The following is a 22,580-nucleotide window of genomic DNA, read 5'->3' as shown; positions in this document are numbered from 1 at the left end:
AAAAAAATATTTACACCTAGAGAGAAAGAAAGAATCTTCAGAGTCCAATCTAGAAAATATGAAACATAATTTATATAACGGAAATTTCCGATTTTTAAATACGTGAAAGAGTTATGAAGGAGAAATTTAAAAAACTGAGCAATAAAACAAAAATGTAAAAGTATATTTTAAGCCTAAGATACACGTAAATTGATGCCTTATCTATCCCTCTCTAAATTATACGATAACACGACTTTGGAAACAATATCTTTAAATTACTTGTAATCTTATCTGTAGTTTAGATGTATTAACTCGAAATGTAACTGTGAAGAAAGATCGACAGAGAGGGCGAGTTGATGAATATTCGCGTGTAGAAGCGTGGTTTCTCGAGGAACCTCGCATCGATACGTCGCGTTGCGTGCGCGTGGCGCATCGTAGAACGACGACTTTTACTTTCTAAAGCAATAAGCAAGACGCTATCGCGCGAACTTGCTCACGCGTATGTACGCATACGTACGCGTCCGCGTGCACGTACGCATCCGTATGTTACGCGGGTAAAAGCTGCATTAGGAGACGCCCATGAAACGCATGGGTGAACCCGATGATATGTTCAACGAATACGTGCATGAGCCTACCCGCGTACGTTCATATTTTCCATCGATTAATAACGCGATTAATAATGCGAAGTGTCTACGTCTTCTATATCGCCGGCTGCTGCTCGCGCGCGCCTCCGCTGATTTTATTATTCCCTAATAAAAACGATTCTTGCATCGTGACTCATACCCATTTCGCGAGAAAACAAGGAATTTTATACAAGGTCGAAGAATCACAGTAGAAGTTAGCTGCTATCGCTTACACGAGAATTAACGTCGAAATTCTTGCTCGGTAATTTTCCGTGATCTATTGCGGTTAACTTTAAATAAATTTTCATAAACACGAATCCGCCTGTAGACACAATTTCAATCTACTTTGAAATAGAGCCGCGTGACATCGGCAGCTGTTCATCAAAATTATCAGCACGTCACGGCTCGTGGAGTCAATCGTCGGTATCGGAAGGAACCGCGAAACGACGACTAATTTCTCGTTTACTCGCGATCGAAATTTTTCGAAGTTTGTCGGCACGCCACGGTCGTTAGTACCAGTATACTGAGTGGTTCATGTTTATTACGCTATACTCAAACTATATGCTATACAAACAGATTCTGTATCTATAGATTCTATCTACAGATATATAGATTACATAACTGCCATATAAAAAAAAAAATTTTTTTTATGAATCATTCCTTGATAACAAAATTCGAAATATCAATCATGCAGGTATAAATTTTAAAAAAATCTTTCACAAAATAATTTTCAAAAATATAATATTATAAAATATCTTTTAGCTAATTTGTATTTTAATATAAATTCTTGTGTAACTTTTCATCAGACATTTTATTAATGTAGAAAAATAAACGTAAAGCAAGTAAAATGTGATACATAGTTGAAAACTTTGTGTTAAATTTATGTATTATGTAAAAAAATTAACACAAAAAATGTGACACTGATACAATTTGAAAACAAATTGTAGAAATATTTCTTCGGAACAAATATAATATATCTGGTTCTCTTTTCACGGTAAAAAGACTAACTATTTTTTAACAAATTGATTTTAATCTTCGTCGCTTCCCATTATAATAAACGTGTACGTGTCTTTTAAACGTGTTAAAAAAACCGTGTCATTGTAAATCGTGTAAAAGATACCGTATAAAATTTTGACAAGAACCGTTTTTAAAAACAAAATGTTTTCTACTGTGTAAGTATTTAGGCACGCCTTTATATAAATTTTAAAATTGATAAAAAGGCTGGTGAATAAAAGTTTTTTTGGAATTCAGAAACACCCTGTATAATAAGATAAGCCAAATCGACCGCTCCATGGTACGATGTCCCGAATCCATATTCCGTGCCAGGATGCACCTGCCTGCCCGACAAATCACCGAAGTTATTCCGCGGCAAAGTGCAATTTAAGCTTTCATTAGAGAGAACCTGTGGTGGACAGGAGGCGAAACTGTGAAGAAGTAACCGCAGTAAAGCTCGGAAAGAGAAATTTGCTTTTGCTCGAATTCCTATATCGCACATAGAGAAAGTGTACTTCTCTTTCCACTTTCATACAGCTGGATTGGATTGCTTTGTCTGATATTGTCATCATCATGTTATTAATCTTCATCAGATATTAGATTGTATTTCTCTAAGTCAGTAGCTGAGAAGATATTGAACAGAAGAAGTACAGTAGATTGAAGATAATTGCCTTGCTGTATTTTCACATGTTCGTAATCGAAATAACAGAAACGCTGCAGTCCACATGAAACTAAAAATAAATCATTTAGACTACAAAATAAAGCTAAAAACAGTTCGATCTAATAAAGATATAGTTATGATACATAAGATATTATCGAATTTGTACTTTTTTTTTAATAAAAATTGTTCAAGTGACGAAGTAAGCGAACCTATTCAAAGGTTTCAAGCAACAATGAATAGAAAACACATTATCGAGAAATTAAGAGCTGGATAAAGGACTTTGTGCGAAATAGAAATTGACATTACTAATGACAATTGATTTCATATTTTACAGCAAAAGTAATGTTTCAATACGCGCATTACCTCACGCAACTTTCTCAAACGAGGTGATCGATAGATACATGCACGCTCTCGTGTACACGCGTGTACGCGAAGCGAATGAGTCACGCCGAGAGACGTAACCGCCACTCGCATATAACACAGCCTGTAATCAAATAGGATCTCCGTACGATCCAGTGAGCAGGACTCAAAGCCGTGAAAGTGCAGTCCTACACCCCGCGTTACTTGCAGAACTCGTTGCAATTCGAATCCACGGATGCGACGTGCTTGGAAATATCACTTTAACGTAAACCTATGTATCTCAACAGACTAGTTTAATGTGCGTGCGTACAAAGACCTAAATGAAATGTTCAAACGTACTCTCTAACGAATATTCTCGCGAATAACTTGCAATACGTCGTTTTCAAGTATTATTTCGAAACGTATTTACTGGAAACATTACATGACTCCATAATGTATCTCGTAAATTTCTACGTCTATTTTATAATAAAATAGTTGCAGAATTGAGATCAAAGGTAAACTAAATATACCGCTCATATGCAAGTCTATATTTTATATGATATCTCTGATTTAAAGCCAATTTTACGAGTTGAAGGCTTAGCCAGCTCTTGTACCAATACTTCTGAGTGCCGTATAAGTGCGTTATGAGGCACTTATAAGATTTGCCTTCAGGGTAGAGTTGCCAAATGCGTACTGCTTAAGCCAGTTTTTATTATATTTTGCATTTGGTGCTGTTTTGAATGCAAATTAAAGTTGGAAATTGTAGCTCGATGTTTCAGTCGTCTGTTATTATATGTTAAATCTTTCAGTAATAATACATTAATTTGTTATAAAAATATTAGAAAATTAATCACCCAAAGCATACTGTGGTATCTTAAATCGCATCGCCTTCAAAAATATCGAATTTATGAATGAAAGTAATTAAAAATATAAGGAAAAATTTTAACTAATATTTATTTTATTAATAACTTATCAAAAAAGCGATCAAATATTCAATAATAAATAAATAATAATAATGAAAAGGTAAGAATACCGAAATAAAATTGGCTTGAATTAATTTTTCTAATCAATTTTTTTCATAACAATTATTAGTTTTACTATTATCACTTATCAATCTTACAATATTATCATTTTCCTATATAATAATAAAATTTGTGATGATACGAATTAGGAAACCTGATAGAGTTTATAAAAATATCAATTTGATTTTTATAATAATTGTAAATATGTGCAATCAATGCAAAATATTCTACAATAAGCCTTTTGTTGTAAAAACAATTCAAAGTACAATTAATTACGTTATTATCGGCTATATAAGTAGACAAAAAAATTGACATCAGATGCATCTGATTTTCTAAAATGCTGGTAGCATGCACAAAACAAATCTTGTTAAATTTTTGTTTACAACTTATTTCTTATTTACTTTTTATTTTTGACAACAATAAATGTTGCTTATAAAGTAAAACAAAATATTGGTATTATATACGCTTTAGGAGACCAGTACAGATTTAGCAACTTTCTCCTAAATAAAAGATATATACAAAATAGACTTGCACGAACAGTATATTAAAATAATCTTTAATTTAAATCTTGCAACTTTTTAATATTATAAAATAGACGTAGAAGTTTACAAAATATTAGAATCTAAATATTACTATTACGTACGTAACGTGCAATTGTGATGTTAGACATGTACGAGAAAATAGCATTCTCCTCAAAATATGATTGCGTGCAATCTTAAGTGGCGAAGCACCTCGTTGGAAAGTTTATTCGTCTGTATCATTTACGGGCCGATAAGGGTCAAGCTGATCAACCAGTCGAGACCGTTTCCGGCGGGTACGGAGTGTCGCTGACGCGTTAGTCGAATGTAAACCGACCGCAATGGCGATACCGTTACCGATTTTTAGCGCGGTTAGCACGCGAGCGGGCCTGCGGATTCGAGCCGCAACGCTGCGCCTATGCGCTCTCGCGAATTCGATATTTATGTCCTCGGCTACGAGATACCGAGGTTTGACTTCAAGTCTGTGCAATAAAAAAAAGAAAGTTCGCATAAAGATATACTTAATGTAGACTACGAGAATCAGAGCTGACAAGATTTAGGTGATGGAAGCAAAGATTTATCATTTTGTAAAATGTACCGGCAAAATTCTAATCAATCATTCTTAATAAGGTTCATAAACTTGCTCGAATTTTCACACTGAAGAAAGTTTTTTTATGTTCAAGTAAATATACATATTTATTTCAACATTTCACCTGTTTTAATAAATTTAAATAAATATTAGCTGCTACAAAATAATTTATTTTTAAACTTAAGATATATTTTTCTTAAATCAAGGAATTAATATTCAAATAATAAATATATTTACTTAAACATCAAAATTTTTTGTGCAATTATAAAAAAATTAATTTCTTGTTTTTCTTTACGATTTTTTGTTTTATCTTTTCAATTAGACCCTGAAATCCGACAAAATAGTACTTTCTCCTACTGAAAAAATACTATTTTTTTTTTAATTATAAAAATGAAAGGGAGAATCAGCAATACCCTAATTGAGCGGAAAACGTTCCCAGTCCCACCGGAGCCACCGCAACGATGGTGCCACGCTGCAATGTGTTCAATGTGTTCAACGTGAAATCCGCGTCCGAGACTTCGTCTGTGTTCATGGAATTCGAAACGGTGTCGGTTATCTCGCTTCCGAACGATGTGGAAGTCGTCGATGTCATTGTTGTGCTTTGTAGATTCTCGCCTGCAACGTGCGCATCGTCGGGGAAAATGGGACGGAAGTAAGACATTGCAACTGACTGTGGCTTTCCCACCGTACGCTACTTGATTCTAAGTTGACTCATAGCACGAGCAAAATAGAGTAGCTTTGAAAACATTGCGATCGTTGAACTATGATCGAGATGTATCATTTTTCATTATTGTTTGATTGCAAATATCAAACAATGACTTTATCATAAAGTATAAGAAAAAACATTTATCACTTCCAAATAATATATATAACTAATCAGATTTATTATAATTTATTAAATGCCGTGCATTAAAAAAAAAAGATTTTAAAATAAAAAGTTAAAAGCAGAAAATTAAAGAAAAAGCCTTTTATAATTTTAGACTCATCGTAATAAATCGAAACATTCTTGATATGTTTAAACATGGCGACTCGAAATCTTTGTTTTCGAAAATATTGCAAGCGCAAATATTTTACGTGCATTGTTCCATATCTATCTCATAAATAAACCGGCAGCACGGCGCTGAATTCCGTAAGGTCTTACTCGGCTCCGTTCTCTCGACATCGCGATCGAAGGTACTCGCGGAGAGGACGATAGTGTTCGTAGCGGAGGTCGAGGGTTCATCGGGGTCGACTTCGGAGAAATAACTGGCGAGGTCTTGGTAAGATTCGCGCGTCCTTGCAGCATCCACAGAATGATGCTCGGACCGATAATCCGAGGTATTGCTCTTTGCCGTATCTTGCTCGTTCAGCGTCGACGCTGACGAAGGGAGAACGTATAAAGGGAATATTTAAATACGTTTAAATATATATTTCTTTAAGAAAAATTTTAAAAAAGTATACAAACGTTGAGAAAAAAAATTTGTAGAAAAATTAAATTATTTACGGACCGATAAGGGTCAACGTTCAAGTAAACATTGGATCGATTCAACAATTATTCAGTTACATAAAAAGGTATAGTTCATTCATGTCAACTATTAAAATTTTTGAATCAAAAACCAACTCAATATTTAGTTGAACGCATCGGACTAAATATTTTAGTTATAAAAACACAACAACTCATTAAATGCAAAGCAATAAATCAAGAAACAAATAACCAATTATTGAAGAACAATAACATGTTTATTTGTATAAATTATTTTGTTATCAATAATAATTAAAACAAACATGCTTCAGCTGAATTTAGCTCTCTTCACTGTTCATAATAAGTAATCAAAATATCGTTTTGTAAATGTTTTGCAACATGATTATAAACACCAAAGAGTTCAGTCAAAGCACGTTTCAATTTATATTGATAGCAAAATAATTTTTAAAAATAAAGATCTAATTTTTGCTCGTTAATTGGTTTATCTCTTGATTTAAATATTTTAGTTTTTTCAACAAATTTTTTCTCCAGTGTACTCGTATATTTTGTTGATCAACAAACGTGGATTTTTACTACTGCTAAGATGCGCGAATTCGTCAATTTTCTCAAGAACGTGCGAACAAATTTCGCAGTGATTCGCGTTCTCCACTTCAGAATTGGTCTCCCTCTCACTCTTCGATTTCATAAAACGCTTCAAAGGATTATGAAAGGTGGGCAGCTTCGATCTAATCTGTGCATTGTGTTCATTAGACGATGTTTCCTCCAAAGCGTAAAATACACATTGCGCCCCTCCCTCATGTCGCAAAGCCAATTAGGTTGTTTAATTAACATTTTGTTAGCCGGTTTATAAAATGTCTGATCACTCGAGATATAATTTCATAATACATTTATGAAGGCAAAGTTGTAAAACTTTACGATTAACGCAATTGTAATCATAATTTTGCATTGTAATAAACAGGAACAAAATTTTTACAACCGCGTGTGTGTGAAAGAGAAAATTTCCATTTGATAGACAATATCATTTCTTTCTCATAAAATATATTTAAATAAGTCGTACGTAAAATGCACTACGTAAATAAGGAAAATTCCGTATTAATTATGTAATGGAACACTATAAAAGTTTAAGACGCAAAACGCGTAAAAAATATTCCACACTTCGTGTTTTCCTTCTCTTGATCGTAAGTTTTTCAAACTAAGCCATTTATCTGGAAAACTTTTAGCAAGTTAACTAATTTACATCATTTTAGAATGCAACGCTAGCTACACACAGAAAAGTATAAATTCCATTGTTAAGAAAAACGATTACTCAATTTGCTCTTTTCTTCTAGTAAGTAACGATTATCTTTAACAAAGAATATTTTCTGGATAATTATCTTACAATATATTCAGTATAAATTTAAAAAAATCATTATCACATACTAAAAAAAAATTTACATTATATTTATGTTATACTATATATTTTTTCGAAGAACATAAAATTGTATCGAAGAAAAGTCAGAATAATAAGCAAATTACATGCTTGTTTTAACTTAATATTTTTGATTGAAGTAATACATTGTTAGGATTTAAAATATATTTTAAATGTATCTGAAATTTGCTTGTGACAAACTTATGAAATATTTCAAATAAGCAACATTTATTTAATTCTTATTTGTGCACACAGAAATTTATTTTAAGTAAATATTACTTTTTTCAAGAGTAAATGATAAGCACATTTTAATTGATTATTGTTAAGAAAATATTCTTTGCAAAGATAACCATCATTTATAAAAACAAAAGTAAAAATTAAGTAATCACTTTTCTTAGCAGAAAAATAACATTTTTCTGTGTGTAATATAAGCAAAATGTAACACATCAAAATTAATAAAAGAAAAAATAGGAGCTAACTCTTTAGAGTTAGCGGCTTAGATTGATATTGCAATATAAATCGCTTCGAATATAACAATGACCGAAACTGTTTGATAAATATTTTAAAGCCCAGCTACTGTTTAGCCTATCAAAATGTCTGGATTTCTTTCAAAACATTCAGGTCACTATTTTTCAACTTTCATCTATCGAAATCCCAAACATTATATCCTCACCTTCTGCTTCATCGAGGAAAACAGCGATTTCTTATCGGAATTCGTGCGATCAAAACAATTAATAGATGTATCATCCGCGGAGCCTTGTCGTTTCGGAGTATCCGAACTCTTCGAAGCTTCCCTGTTGGTTGTGTTACTCATATCTGAATCATATCGTCAATAAAAGAGGTGCAAATCAACCGTGCAATCCTACTTATCAATTTGAACGTCGTACGTTTTGATATCGATCATTGCGTCCGGACGATCGGCTTTTGTTCATTATTATCAATTATACCGTAAATGCAGATATATTAAACGCGTATTAAATTCAATAAAGAACAGTTACAATGACGAGACTTTGATCTAGAGAAAATAATAGAACAAATATCTTCTCAGAATGCACAATTCACAATTTGTCACGGTAAATTAAGCTCGAATATTTTACACGTAATATCACGTATAGGTGATATTTTCAATGTAATAGAAAAATTCGATGTTGCAAAACGGAATACTTACAAAAATATATATTAATTTTATTATTACAAAATTACGATATGGACAAATTAGAAAACATCAGTTACACAATTCAATAAAAAAAAAATCAGCAGAATGAAATTAATCATTTTCTATAATTTTCTGAATCTAAATCCAAATTGTTCTATCTCGTTATAACTTTGAGAAATTCGCAACTGAAGTTATAAAATAGTTATTTTCACATATTTTGTCGTATAATACGATATGTAACGTGTTGGAGAAGTTTTATTGCAATTATAATTGAGTATATTGAGTAACCATAATTAAGTTGTTAGAACTCTCAACTGATATTGCATGAAATGAGACACTCCTCCAATTAGGCTAAAACTTTACAATACTGTTACAATATATAATAATTATTTACAAGGTCCCTTCGAGTTTTGTATAGTTTAACAATATAAAAAGTAAAAAAGAAGAAAATTATACAGGACGTCTCATAACAATTGGATCACCTCTCGTGAATTGATAGAGCAAGTCAAACTGATTGTGAACAAAAAAGTTCTGTATTATTTTGCCAGCTTTGCAATGATTAACGAGATATCAATTACTGAAAATCACTGATTTAGTCCTATCTCGCCGCGTGTTTGCATTTGGTGACAGCACAGGTGGATTCCACTATCTTTAGTAATTAATATCCCGTTAATTATTACAAAGTTTGCAAAATAATACAGGATTTTTCCGCTCAGTTGTTCTATCAGCCCACGAGAGGTAATCCGGTCATTGCCATCTGCCACACCATATCCTGCACAGAGAAAAAATACTGTTGAATCAACAGCATTCGCGTAATTGATGATAATTTGTTAATTCAATAACAGTATCAATGAAACAAAAAGATTAAAAGTAAAGACAATTGCAAATATAGTTAAATAAACTTTAGTAGAATTAATTACATATATTAGTGACAGCCCATGATTTGACGTTTAAGTGAATCAAACTACGTTTCAATTCATATTACAGTATTTTTTTCCAGAGTGTATAATTTTTCTTCTTATTTATTTTTTAAACTATACAAACCTCGAAGATGGAATCTTCGTAAATAATTATTATATAACAATATTACCTGTCAAGTTTCAGCCCAATCCGAATGTCCCGTTTCGTATAACACTTTTCTCAATCATTAAGAAGAGTTTTTTGTGTCGTAAACAAAAAGGGAAATGTCCATAATTAAAATTGACATCAACAATAGAAAATAAATATTCTAAAACCCATGTTTATCACGTGATTATCATGCACATATAATTAAACGACGTGGAATTCATGTTTACGTAGGACTTCTTACTTTGTTTTCTTTTGCGAAGCACGTTACCAAAATATTACCGGTTCTCCATAGTACGTATAACGATCGATACTAAAAAAAACCTTGTCGACACAAATCGCTTCGTCGCTTTCAAATGTCGAGCCAGGGAAGTTGGAGGAAATCTTCGGCGACGTCTGAGAACCGAACCGGCGACGCGAAACTCGACACATATTCAACGCTATTGAGACGAGAACGATATTAATTAGAATCTTACCTGATAGACGTAAGGTGTGCAGGGTACGTAGAATTCTCTGCTCATAATAGACGGATCGCTTGCAGGCGGCGGTGAAGTCCAGCTGACGGGTCGTCCTTCGGCAAGTGTCAAAACGCCGGTGGCGCCATCTTGGTCTCGCCCGGGTTGGAGCGAGTCGTCGAACTGTCACGAGCAGGAGGCAGGATCACCGAATCCTAGTTGTGGCCGCGCAGCGGGCCATCCCTCGCCCGTTTCCTCGGGGTTCATGCACGTCGCGGTGGCGGCCGGATATCACGTACTCGCGGCGTGTCACCCGTCACGTCGCTGTCGCGTTACGTCACGTCACGTCACGTTACGTTACGTCGCGACGTTCAGGTCGTTCGCGTAAGCGTCGTCATTGGCGAACGCGCGACAATGACAACGACGACAATAACGACGAGGGCGCGGGCGACAACCGTCTCGGGATCCCCTGTCTCGACGCGCGCGGCTCACCAAAGCACACTCGGGATACACACTGCATATATGCCACCCTAACGACGTCGCCGGGTTCGTCGTCCCGACTCGATCATGGCGCACTCCTCGGTCGCGATTGTCCCCGCGGGGGAGAACCTAACACGGCCGCGAACGACGGCGTTTCCAAGTGACGGAAAGCCCTCGCTTTGTTCGTGAAGACACGGCAGACAGCAACACTCACCACGCTCGCTCACTTACGCCATTTTCGTTGCGCGCACGACGCTCGCGATCGCTCGCATCTCTCGCGCGTGCCCCTCGCGCGACGAACCACCGTACCGTACGCGTTCGCTGACAAGTGCCGACTGGCCGCGAATCACGAGAGCCGACCGGACCCGATGGCTGCCGAAGCGCAGCAACGGCTGGCGCGGCGGCGCCACTAACCTCACGTCGGCAATGTCGGCACCCCTGCTCCAATGGTAAACCAAACGTCCGTTTGTTAACAGGGGGAAATGAACAATATTCTTTTTTTATCGATTTTACGAAACGATAAACAAGTACGTGCACTTTGCGTTTAATCAATACTGTGCGTTTTCATAGTCGGTTCGTAAATAAATTTTCAATCTCTTGGAAGGAAATTCATTAGCCGCGTTTTATAACACACAATAAATTATTAATCCTTGCTATTCTGTTCGACTTTACTATCCTATGTTGCAACAATATTGTTGAATTATTTGTGCTGTATATGTATCAAATTGCTGAGATCAATTATTTCCAGGAAAAAATTTTTTATTATATCAAGGTTGAATGATAAATAGTTAAAAAATTAAAAGTTAATTAATAAAATTAAAAAGCTAATAACTTTTAACTTAGTAAATTTTAAATAACTTAATTTTTAATTTAACTAGTCATTTTTAAAACACAAACTTTAATTTATTAAGTTAAATTACTGAATTAAAAATTTATCTATGTAAAAGAGAAAAAAAATTATGAAAGAAGAAATATATTCCCACATAAAAGAAATTTTTTTGTTATTTCATATAAATTTAATTTACAAATAAAATATTAAATTTGTTTGTTGATGATCCATAATGTACATATAATTTTGTTGAATAAATTAATTTAAAAAAATACAAATTCCTAATTTAATATAAATAATTATATTTTTTTCACAATTATCTTTTAATTTAATCTTTACGTAACTTTTAATGTAACTAGATTAATTTCATTAAGCCATTAACTTTAACTTAATTTAGTTTAAAAAATATATTATAAAATAATATTAACCAAGCAATAATTATAAACCAAATATATATATATATATATATGTATAATTAAATATAAGTATACATTTATTCATATGTTCACGTGTTGAATAAATATATAATTACATACGCAATTATATAAATTGTGTATAATTATATATACATATAATTCATATATAATTATAAATATTATTATAAATAAGTATTATTTATATACATATAGATATATTTGATGTATAATTATACTTTTGATTATATATGAAAAAATTTTTTCCGGATAAGATCAAAAAGCTCTAAAAAAGAAAATAAAAGATAATAAATTTTCGTAGAAGTAATCTACGAAAATCTACATTAATAGATGAAATAATCAAATGACATAGAAAAAAGTTTTTAAAGAAGTTGTACCGTTGTACAATAAAATACATTTTGAATCAAATAGATCCGAACAGAACAGCGGGATTAAATCATTTATTTAAAAAACACTTTCGAACTACTCTCAAGGTCCTTACTTTTCTCTATTACGTTAATGCCAGAAGGATCTCAAAAAAGATAATAATCTAGTAACGCAAGATCCGGCGAGCAGAATAAACGGACCAAGGTTTAAAAATGCAAATCAGACTTTTTGTTAATAATTTCTACAATATGTAATCTCACATGGTCATCTATTAGCGTAATTTCAATTAATATCGCTCCTCGTTTTTAAATGTTCTATGTAAATTGCTATTTGCGGTAAAAAAATTGTTCTAAAAAGATGACATGAACATTGAGTGATGCATGAAATGATGCGTAACTTTTTCGGGTTAAAACTTTTCGAGATTAAATTTAAATTTAATCAAATTACAGCAAATAAATGTTTGCACGCGACTTTACATGCAGGCAAGGATCCAATTGGAACTTGGATTTTTCGGATTCGCGATATTGGTTTTCGCGTGGGTTTTCGACAAGGTTTTCATGTAAGGTATGGGGTAACAGGTAGGTGTGACGCAGGTGATGCACGTCGCGTCGACACGCGGGCGCGGCGGTCGATTGGATGAGGGATGTTTCCGCTTTCTCTCGGGCTTAATGACGATGTTGCGCGGTACCAGGATCTCGTTCCAGGGGATCTCGACGTCATCGGACGCACAGGTCTGCTCCTCCCTCGACGGACGTATCTCTATCGGCTTCTCCAGGGTCAGGTCGGTCCATGGTATTTCCACCGAGGAGTCGCAGGTTTCTGGGTCGTCTAACGTGCTGCCCACGATCTCTGTGATGAGCAAATCTCGCCACGGCAACGTCATAGCGAACTTTTGCTTCTCGCTGCTGATGGTCTTCGTTTCAGCCTCATCCATTTCCTCTTCGATCTCAGCAGCCGACAAGGTCGTGTCAGGTCGAATTTTCATCGCCGTTGACAGAGCGATGTCTTTCCAGGGTAGCTCAACCATAGAGTCGCATATCACGGACTTGTCCGAGAACTCGTGGCGGAGAGTCTGCATGTAGGGCTCGTGCCAAATTTCCTCTTCCGGATTGTACACAAAGATCTGTCTCTTTTTTTTGCAACGATCCTTCGTCTTTTTCTTGCTATGCGCGTATACCTGGTTGCGACACGTGCAAAACTGTTTGAATTTGCTATGTCCCGCCGTGCCCGCCATAGTCGCGACGAGCTCTCGACCTGTGCTTGTACTCGTTAATTTATTCCTCTTTACTTTTCCAACCTCATGTTGTGAGAATGAAGGAAACGATCGATGTGAACGTGGATACGAACAAATTCGATAAATTAATTGTAATATAATATATTTCAACCCCGTTTATTTATATTAAATTAGATAATAACTTTTTTTTAAATTTTACTCTAAATAATAAAACAATTGCAATATGAATCGGATAAATATGTAAATTTAATATTTTATTTGTATGTTAAGTTTAAATAAAATAAGAAAAAAATTGTTTTTTATACATAAAAATGTTTTCTTTTATTATTTTTTTTATATACGTATAATTTTAGAAAAACATAATAAGTTAAAATTTATGTAATTTAAAAATAATTAATTAAATTGAAGTTAAACATCGATTCATTTAAAATTAACTAAATTAAATTAGAAGTTATTAACTTTAATTTTATTATCTTTTAATGTTATTAACTTTTAACATTTTAATTTCTAAATCATCAACCAAAGTAATACTTTATTTACAAATTTTGTTTATATGACATATATATGACATATATATTAATAAAAAAATATTGATCTTTATTTAAGAATGTATTTTTTCTTCTGCCTATATATGACATATATATTAATAAAAAAATATTGATCTTTATTTAAGAATGTATTTTTTCTTCTGCCTAGATACATTTTTAACTTAAGAAAAGATCTTACTTTAATGATTTTATTTTTTATTTTACTTAGTTATTTTACTTATTTATATAATAAATTAAAGTTTGTGTTTCAAAAATAATTAATTGAAGTAAAAAATAAAATCATTAAGAAGAAACTAAGTTAATTTGTAATGAAAAAAAATAAAAGATACTAACTATTAAACTTTTAATTTTTTTAACTAGTTACTATTCAACTCATCTGCGTAGAGGAATAAAAGAATAAGAAAAAAAAAGTTGAAAAAATGGAAGCATTAAATGTGTTAAGACTTTTACCTTCACTCTCCCAACTAAAATCCTAGATACATCCATGTTACATCATATTATAGATTTGTCGAGATGGCCTCGAAGTATGTCATTATTCATTACCTTGAACCTGTAATGTGCAAGATACTACAGTATCGTGTTTAAGGTCGCGTGCAACGAGAAGCACAAGGAAAGTGTTAACCATTTTTCTTTTTTCTAGAGGAATTTTTGTTCCAACTTCGAGAAAACCGGTTGTAATCATGACTAAAGAGTCAGCGCATGTTTATGACGCACACGTTGCATCGTACGATTGTTCATATTTAACCTCGTCAATGAGAATCAGATATTAGCCCGTTTGAAAAGATACAAGTCGAGCTTTTCTCCTACCTTGTTTACTAAGTGTTGCTTTCTTGTGAAACGTATCTCGTCATATCTCGTCAAAAAGCATGACAATATCTATGATGCACGCTCGCGTGCGCGTGAGTAATCTATTTGAAGCATTCTCTACAATGACAAGCAATAAGTGCAGGCAAGGTCATTCCTCCGTCCAGTTCCGGTCGTTCCGGAGTATCGAGAAACCTGCGTCTAAACATGAACGCAAGTGGATGAACACGATTGGCGGAGAAAAAGAGAGAGAGAGAGAAAAGAATTTTCTTGGCATTACCCAAATTCCAAATCCAACTCTCGCACGCGCCACGCACTACCTCAGAGGACCATTCGACCCATTCGACCTTACTTTCGATGCACCGGGTATACGAGATGCATACACCTCACTCGAGATACCGTGCGCGTGCCGGAACCGGATCGTCATACCGCGCCATCTATCGGCGGTGATGTGTGTGCACTGGCAGAGTCCCCTAATTGCCGATAAAAGGAAATTCACAGTGCTCCGGGTGGTGTGATCAGAGGAAAGGCCGCGTCGCGAAGCGTTCCGGCCGTGGCAAAAAAGCAGCGCGTTAAAAATACGATACGGCCGCCGTGACTGTGCACGCGGCAACCTCTCGCAACATACGTGGACGCGCGTCGCGTGCGCTCACCGCTCCGCCGAATCGCCGACAGCGCGCTTGACCAGCGCAGTCGGGCTACGTTTAGAAGGCAGCCATCTTGCAATCCCTAATCAAAGATCCACGGCAAGCGGTATCGCTGTCTGGTTTGCGGCCAGTTAATATCAACACACAGTTCGTCAAATGGCTTTAAAGCGAATTAATAAGGTACGTGGAGGTTGGTCGGTGTTCGCGCCGTGTGGCCGTGCGATCGGGCGTTGTCGTGCGCCGTGCCCGGTCGTACGCCCCTCGACGATCTCGCTCTCTCTCTCTCCCTCGCCGAGCTGGTGTGCGCCAGGCAATGTGTGTGCGAGCGCGCTGGAAGAATTATACCTGATCGCGCCAGCGACCTCCTCGTCGTCGCCGACCGCGACCGCACCGGTCCTCCGGTCGTGCTACGATGCGTGGATATGGGCGGCCGCGCGAACCGTTGTCCGTCGTCTTTCGACGCCCTGCGTCAGCCGGGCTCGCTCGCTCGTCGATGATGACAGTGAGAATCCGGACGGATTTTCTGTGCTTCCGCGTGATTTACAGAAAGCAACGCGTGGATTCGGTGCGTCCGCATCGACGAGCGCGCTCGCCAACACATAGATTGTTCACGCGATACTTCGAAGCTCTTCGCTAGCCTTTCGTGCCTCTACGCCGTAAACAGGTATCTCGTGGTGTTCGCGACTCTTTTTTTTTTCCAGTGGTCCGCTGTGAAAGCCTCGAGATGTATAAATAATAAAGTAAAGTGAGTCATTTGATACGGTGCATCTCCACGATGTGAGTGCCAATAACGTTTCGTTTGTCGTTTGCATTAGAATGAACTGTGACATAGAGCAACTGAGTAAACTCGATTTACCTTAGCGAGGCAATAGAGTCCAGCGAAAAGCCATAGCATTCATTTCACCTTAATCATCTGTAGTATTCCGATGAGATCAATAACAATAGTAGGATACTTGAACAATGTGTAATATGCTATAATTAGTGATGACGCTAATTGTTATTTCTGTCTTTGTGATTAAAATATTATAGATTAGGATATAGACGACAATAACTTTAGCTTGGAAATTTCCTTTAATTTATTATTTCTTGGTAATGTCTTTGTCTTCCCAAAATTATAATATACACAAATTGTCTAGAAGGTTCTATACATATATCTATTGTTAAAAGAATGTCAAATTACATATATGTGTTTATAAATATCAGAGCTGTCTATAGAATGGTATGACATGATTGGAATAGTTTTGGTAGAATATATTGAATATTTGCAATCAGATATTATGTATCGTATTATTTTTTATAAGTCAAGAGGTATCATTAAATACTTTATTATGTATGAATTTTTAAAAAATTTTTCTAACGCTGTTGTTTATTTATAATTTTAGGAACTTCAGGATCTGGGAAGAGATCCGCCAGCACAATGCTCAGCTGGACCTGTAGGAGATGATTGTAAGTATTAAATTTGTAATAAATAAATACTTAGAAACAAGTAGAATACATAGATACGTAATAACTAGTACGTTAACCTCCTGAGGGCCAATAAGTTTTTGGACAACTTTTACAGTTTTAGACTTAGCATTTTGTTGACTGTGTCATTGTATTGATCATCGAAACAGATGGTGTTGCTCCAGAACCACAGTATATCGGCTTCCAGTTTGGAAGCATATAAATTTTTTCTTGTATTTTTTTGAATTTTATATTATATATTTCTGAAATAACCATTTAACATCATTACAGTAAAAATTGTATAAAAAACAATTATAAAAATATCAAAATTTGAGATGCAGTGAAGTAATAAAAAACTGTTATATGAAGTTACAGCAATTTACTCCAAAAATTAATATAAATGCATATGAAAATAAGCACACATTATCAAAAGCTGATATATAGGCTTACAGTGTTTTCTACAAGTTAATATACCAAATTATACACTTATTATAAACTTAAAACCAGAGCATTTTGCTTTATTTCAATTAAAATTTATTTAAATTTTTATAATTAGAAAGAAATGGTTATTGTTAACCTTTAAAGATTTACTCTGGCCACTATAGTGATCAACAACAAACTCAGAAACTTTGCACAAAATGTAAATTCTATATGCATAAATTTTACGTTAAAAATGTTCAAAATATTCAATTTTGAAACAAAAATGCTTGTCCTCTAAAGGTTAACGTGTTAAAAGTACACACACACGCGCGCGGGCGCGCACACACACACACACACATGTATATATAGATACACGTGTGTGTGTGTGTGTGTGTGTGTGTGTGTGTGTGTGTGTGTGTGTGTGTGTGTGTGTGTGTGTGTGTGTGTGTGTAAAAAAGCTACATCATGTTATAATGATAATTAGCATATAATCGTTTGATGTAATATTTTTTCAGTATTCCACTGGCAAGCAACAATCATGGGACCAGTAAGTGATATTACTTTATGCAAATTTTTATTTTTTCTAAAAATTTTTTTATATACATTAGTATATACATTATTTGTATAATATTTGTTTATATGTTATATCAAAATGTGATAAAAAGACATTGAATTGTTAATAATATACAGACATCATATACTTTGCACTTTTTATAACCATTTTTTAATAAATTGCTAATAAATATATGTCAAAAATTGATATATTGAGTTTTATTATAGAATATTTATGCAAAGTTGGGTACTTAATGAACGAATAGCAACAAACACATGTCTAAGCCATATCGCGCATGAATTTTCTTTGACCGCTTTATGAGGAAATCAAGCCGAACATGAATTGAACGTTCTTTTTCTGTATTCTTTAGCATACATCTGCTGAATAAGAATAACAAAACGTTCATGTTTGTTCAGTGTTTGTTTGCTAAGTGTATACCCAGCTTAATACATGTATATACATTAATATATTATTATACATTTTAATTTTCTCTTACAGCCTGATAGTCCGTATCAAGGAGGGGTATTTTTCCTAACAATACACTTTCCAACAGATTATCCATTTAAACCACCTAAGGTAAATGCAGATAAAATTTTTTATTTGCAGATGTAAAAAGCACAAATATTCATCACAGATAATTATTCGTTATTTATTTACAGGTGGCATTCACGACTAGAATCTATCATCCCAATATTAACAGTAATGGAAGTATTTGTTTGGATATTCTACGATCTCAATGGTCTCCTGCACTCACCATATCAAAGGGTATATATGATTTGCATTTACGGAAAAATGTGTTTTGTACGAATAACATTTGATATTAACAATTATTTTCCAGTGTTACTGTCAATATGCTCCTTGCTGTGCGATCCAAATCCAGATGACCCATTGGTACCAGAGATAGCCAGGATATACAAAACTGACAGGGAGAAGTATAATGAATTGGCACGTGAATGGACGCGCAAGTATGCCATGTGATGCGCCAATCTCCATTGACTTCAACATCCAAACACCACCAAGAAACAGCCCCAGCCTATTGCCACTTACGCATCAGCACCGATTGAAATTAGCTATGGCTCGTATACTTTTAAACTTAAGCCAGTATTCGGGCCCGAGGAATCCTCAGGCAAACGTGATCGATCTGAACTTCTCGCGGTTCAGGAAGTCCGCGGATAGTTAAAACGTTGCCGCAATGGCAATCGAGGCAATTTTAAAGGTGGTCACCCTGCATTATATATAAAGAATCAGACACATCCGCTTTGTTTTTCATAAATTAAAAAAAATGGAAGTAACATATAGGAGAGTGAAAGTAGGATTTGTATTTGAATCTAATAGATTGGTTTCTAATTATTGTGCTTATAATAATTGTAACATTACGATACCTACTTTCTCAGTGAAACTGAAAACTTTGAACTGACAGCACATCGATTGTTAGTCTTAACGCAAGTGAGCAATGTTTGCCCGTCCCTTGAAACGATGTGGTCACTCTTTTGTAAGACTGGGCTATATATATATATAAATATTATTGAAACTGTACGTGTATGCTTTGTTCAATTATTAAAATTCCTTATACCTGACAAATTCTACGAGTAACTCGAAATCTGTGCTTTTGGTTCCTGTGTGTGTGTGTAGTAATTTAATTATGCATATCGTTAATCGGCAAGTGGCAACCGTGCAACTTTAAGTAATCGGAAGTATCTGTGAACGCTGTATTAAGGATTGATACCTGAAATATGGCCTGCAGTTTCGCGGGTCATGACGAGGTTCGTCACGTAATTTATTGGAAGCATGCAGATCGCTCGTGTTATCCTTTTTGGCTTTATGCTGATACGGAAAGCAATCGGTAGACCAATTTGATCGATAAGTAATATAAAGGAGAGCACAATTCCGATTATTTAAATTTATATACGGATCGCATTATATAAATTAGGCGACAAATATGTCGACGGCGCGAGGAGATCGCCATTGAATCGCTAAAATCTCGGCAACTCGTCTCGCCGTAGTGCATGATTGCACGCTATTAAGTTTATGCGTCGCGTTTTGCGAATCAGGAATTCGCACTACTCGTCGTCCATTGCGACGCTATTTTACTCGCATCAATACTTTTACTGCTGTTTTGCGTGCAGATGTTTCTTTAAGCAGCGATTTTTTTTTTTATTATTTAGTCTTCGTGACCAGATGTTTTTCCTTTCATCCACAATATAAATATGTGTACATTTGTGACGCGCGACCGTACTGTCCATTACTGGACAAATGATAGACTTAAATCTGTTATTTAAACGTTGCGATTGTAATATTGTATTCTCGATATATTGTGGCTGTAAGGATAAGGCGATGTGATGACATATTATTTCTTAAAAACTTAGCTATTACAAAATGAACAAATTGTGTCGTTAAATTGCGAAATGTCATTCAGCGCGATATAGTTCGTTTAAGATTATATGAAACTACATAATTGCACTGTTTAATGGTGCTAGCAGTGTGTTTTTTGGCTCCTAATCATAGATAAATAAAATCTGATACGTCATTTAAAAAGGAAAATACGATTACTTAATTAGTGCGTAAGTAAAACGATTCTGTCTTGCGAACCATGTGTAAAGCGCGCGTTAGAGCGAAAAATGTCTCGATGTAATCGGTGCTTAAATACGGCAAGAGCTGATGGGGCGACTAAAGGAACCTAGAGAAGACAAATCGATTAGTATGTAATACGGCGGCCCGTTGTTTACGCCGACCTTGTCTCATACGACCGTGTATCTGCTGTAATTTAATTACGAGTAAACGCGTCGAATCTGGTATTTAAAAGTTATAGCCCTCGAAAAAAAAAATTGAATCATCATTCACTCTCTAGTAGAAGATGACTATTCATGTGTATAATTAATTATTACTACCGCAATAATGAACATTTTTAATAACTTATCTTGTGTACATTTTAGCATTAGCCCTTTATATAATAAAGTCCACATGATGATAAGGTAAAGCAGCAAATCTCTTTTTTTTCCTCGCACGCGGTCGGTCATGAGTCCGAGCGTGCGAATGATAAGCGGATAGTATCACGATATATTAGTGTCACGTCTCATGTTATATTATCGTATTTCGTTCCGTACAAGCAGAGATTAACTGAAGATTCGTGCTATACTGTAAAAATATTATCAATATCGTATCGATTTCTTGTTTGAATGTTTCTATTATCCCACGTGTTTTTCTCAATTTTTCAATGTCAGCGATGTAACCCACGTGAAAGTAACACAAAATCGACTTGTGCGCTCCGGAAAATTTTATTATACGCGATCGTCGCACTTTCAACTATGAAATTTTTTCACGCTCTGGAAAGCGACAGAGATGAAATAAAGTCGCTCTCTAAATTTCATATATATATGATGGAAAATCATTAGAAAATTGTCCGAGCTCAATTTTCACTCTATAGAGGTGAATTTTTATTCTTATTGAAATGTCAAATTACTTGAAAAACAAACTCAAATTTCACTCTTTCACAGCAACACGATTCTGCGAAATTTAGAAAGTGTATTTGTAAATCGAGAAGGCTTTATGTAAGAACACGTAGGCAGATAAATGATCACGTAACTCTGACGATCTATTAAACTCAGAACATATTTCTTACTCAGAAATAATTTAATATAGGAAAGATTGTGCAAAATTTATAAGTTTAATTACTTGTGTATGTATATATATATATATATATATATACTCTTTAAATCGCATAAAGTGGATTTTGCGTTATAGAATAAAATGTCACTTTAAAAAAATAAACTGTTACTCGAATATCCATTTTCGCTAATGTAAATTAACTTTGATCTCGGTTTAATTTACTCTTTATCTTTTCTAGTTCTAAAAATTAGAAAAAAATAAAGAGTAAGTTAAACTAAGATCAAAGTTAATCTACATTGGTGGAAATAGATATAAGAGAGTGAAAATTAAGCTTTATTCGAGTGATTTGTCACTCTAATAAAAGTTACTTCTATAGTTCTATTCAATCCTGTAAAAGTGAATTTTGACCCCATGGAGTGACAAATCACTCGAGTAATCATGCAAGCTTCGTTTTCGTTCGATAAGATTTAAAGAGTATGTTTATCACGTAATGATTTGATATAGTGATAAAAACTGAGCTGCTTTAAATATGAATCGTGCACACACTCTCTAAATCTTATAAAGTAAAAAAATTATTTGACAATTTGCACAGGCTCAATTTGCATTCGGTAGGAGTAAATTTTTATTTTTGTTAGAATGTGACAAATCATTCGAAAACTTGCGTAAGCTCAATTTTCACTTTCTTAAAGTGACATTTTCACTCTACGAGAGAGATGTAGAGAGTTATTTACTATACATTTCATATTCAAGAATATTGCAATATCCCAGCACCGAAGGTTGCCCGACAATCCCAAATCCGCGTAGAACCAGACGGGTACCTGCCGTCTGTGAGCAGTGAAAGTATCAAACGTCCCCCCTTTGTGTCTCAAGTACGGACGGGCTTGATCCACGAGCATGTGAACGATCCTCACGCCGGACGTACGTCGAGAGCGACCCTGGCTAGTCG

The 22,580-nt window shown here is 34.7% G+C and overlaps 3 protein-coding genes and 1 long non-coding RNA gene across 4 annotated transcripts in view; 1 reads left to right on the top strand and 3 right to left on the bottom strand.

Moving 5' to 3' along the window:
- The window catches only part of LOC105208164, a 93,586-nt gene extending 78,875 nt beyond the window's left edge, over positions 1 to 14,711 (bottom strand). Inside the window, 2 exon segments of the mRNA XM_011177950.3 lie at positions 10,292 to 11,188; positions 14,612 to 14,711. Of these exon segments, the coding sequence (XP_011176252.2) occupies positions 10,292 to 10,336 (45 nt within the window). The 5' untranslated portion in view covers positions 10,337 to 11,188; positions 14,612 to 14,711.
- Positions 12,055 to 13,842, bottom strand: LOC105208181. Its single transcript, XM_011177972.3, has one exon. The coding sequence runs from the start codon at positions 13,611 to 13,613 to the stop codon at positions 12,852 to 12,854; it is 762 nt and encodes a 253-aa protein (XP_011176274.1). The 5' UTR covers positions 13,614 to 13,842; the 3' UTR covers positions 12,055 to 12,851.
- A 734-nt stretch (positions 14,712 to 15,445) lies between the features above and the next one.
- Positions 15,446 to 20,944, top strand: LOC105194396 (ubiquitin-conjugating enzyme E2-17 kDa). The gene is made up of 6 exons (XM_026135328.2): positions 15,446 to 15,792; positions 16,995 to 17,058; positions 17,991 to 18,022; positions 18,527 to 18,604; positions 18,688 to 18,793; positions 18,867 to 20,944. The coding sequence occupies exons 1-6, from the start codon at positions 15,769 to 15,771 to the stop codon at positions 19,004 to 19,006; spliced, it is 444 nt and encodes a 147-aa protein (XP_025991113.1). The 5' UTR covers positions 15,446 to 15,768; the 3' UTR covers positions 19,007 to 20,944.
- LOC120359256 lies at positions 20,186 to 22,495 on the bottom strand. The gene is made up of 2 exons (XR_005576063.1): positions 22,371 to 22,495; positions 20,186 to 21,163 (listed from the first exon to the last, which is right to left on the bottom strand). It is a non-coding gene; the product is annotated as an uncharacterized LOC120359256 (long non-coding RNA).
- Between the last annotated feature and the right edge of the window lie 85 nt (positions 22,496 to 22,580).

Source organism: Solenopsis invicta, chromosome 12, assembly GCF_016802725.1.
Source record: "Solenopsis invicta isolate M01_SB chromosome 12, UNIL_Sinv_3.0, whole genome shotgun sequence".
Taxonomy (NCBI): domain Eukaryota; kingdom Metazoa; phylum Arthropoda; class Insecta; order Hymenoptera; family Formicidae; genus Solenopsis; species Solenopsis invicta.
Note: the sequence above shows the minus strand (reverse complement) of the source record. Positions and strands in the feature narration are given on the sequence as shown.

Excerpts from the sequence above, each read along its gene's own strand:
- LOC105208181 (XM_011177972.3), bottom strand. The coding sequence starts at position 13,613 with ATGGCGGGCACGGCGGGACATAGCAAATTCAAACAGTTTTGCACGTGT.
- LOC105194396 (XM_026135328.2), top strand. The coding sequence starts at position 15,769 with ATGGCTTTAAAGCGAATTAATAAG. Across the intron at positions 17,059-17,990 it reads TGGACCTGTAGGAGATGATT|TATTCCACTGGCAAGCAACA; the intron begins GTAAGTATTAAA and ends ATATTTTTTCAG. Across the intron at positions 18,605-18,687 it reads ATCCATTTAAACCACCTAAG|GTGGCATTCACGACTAGAAT; the intron begins GTAAATGCAGAT and ends ATTTATTTACAG.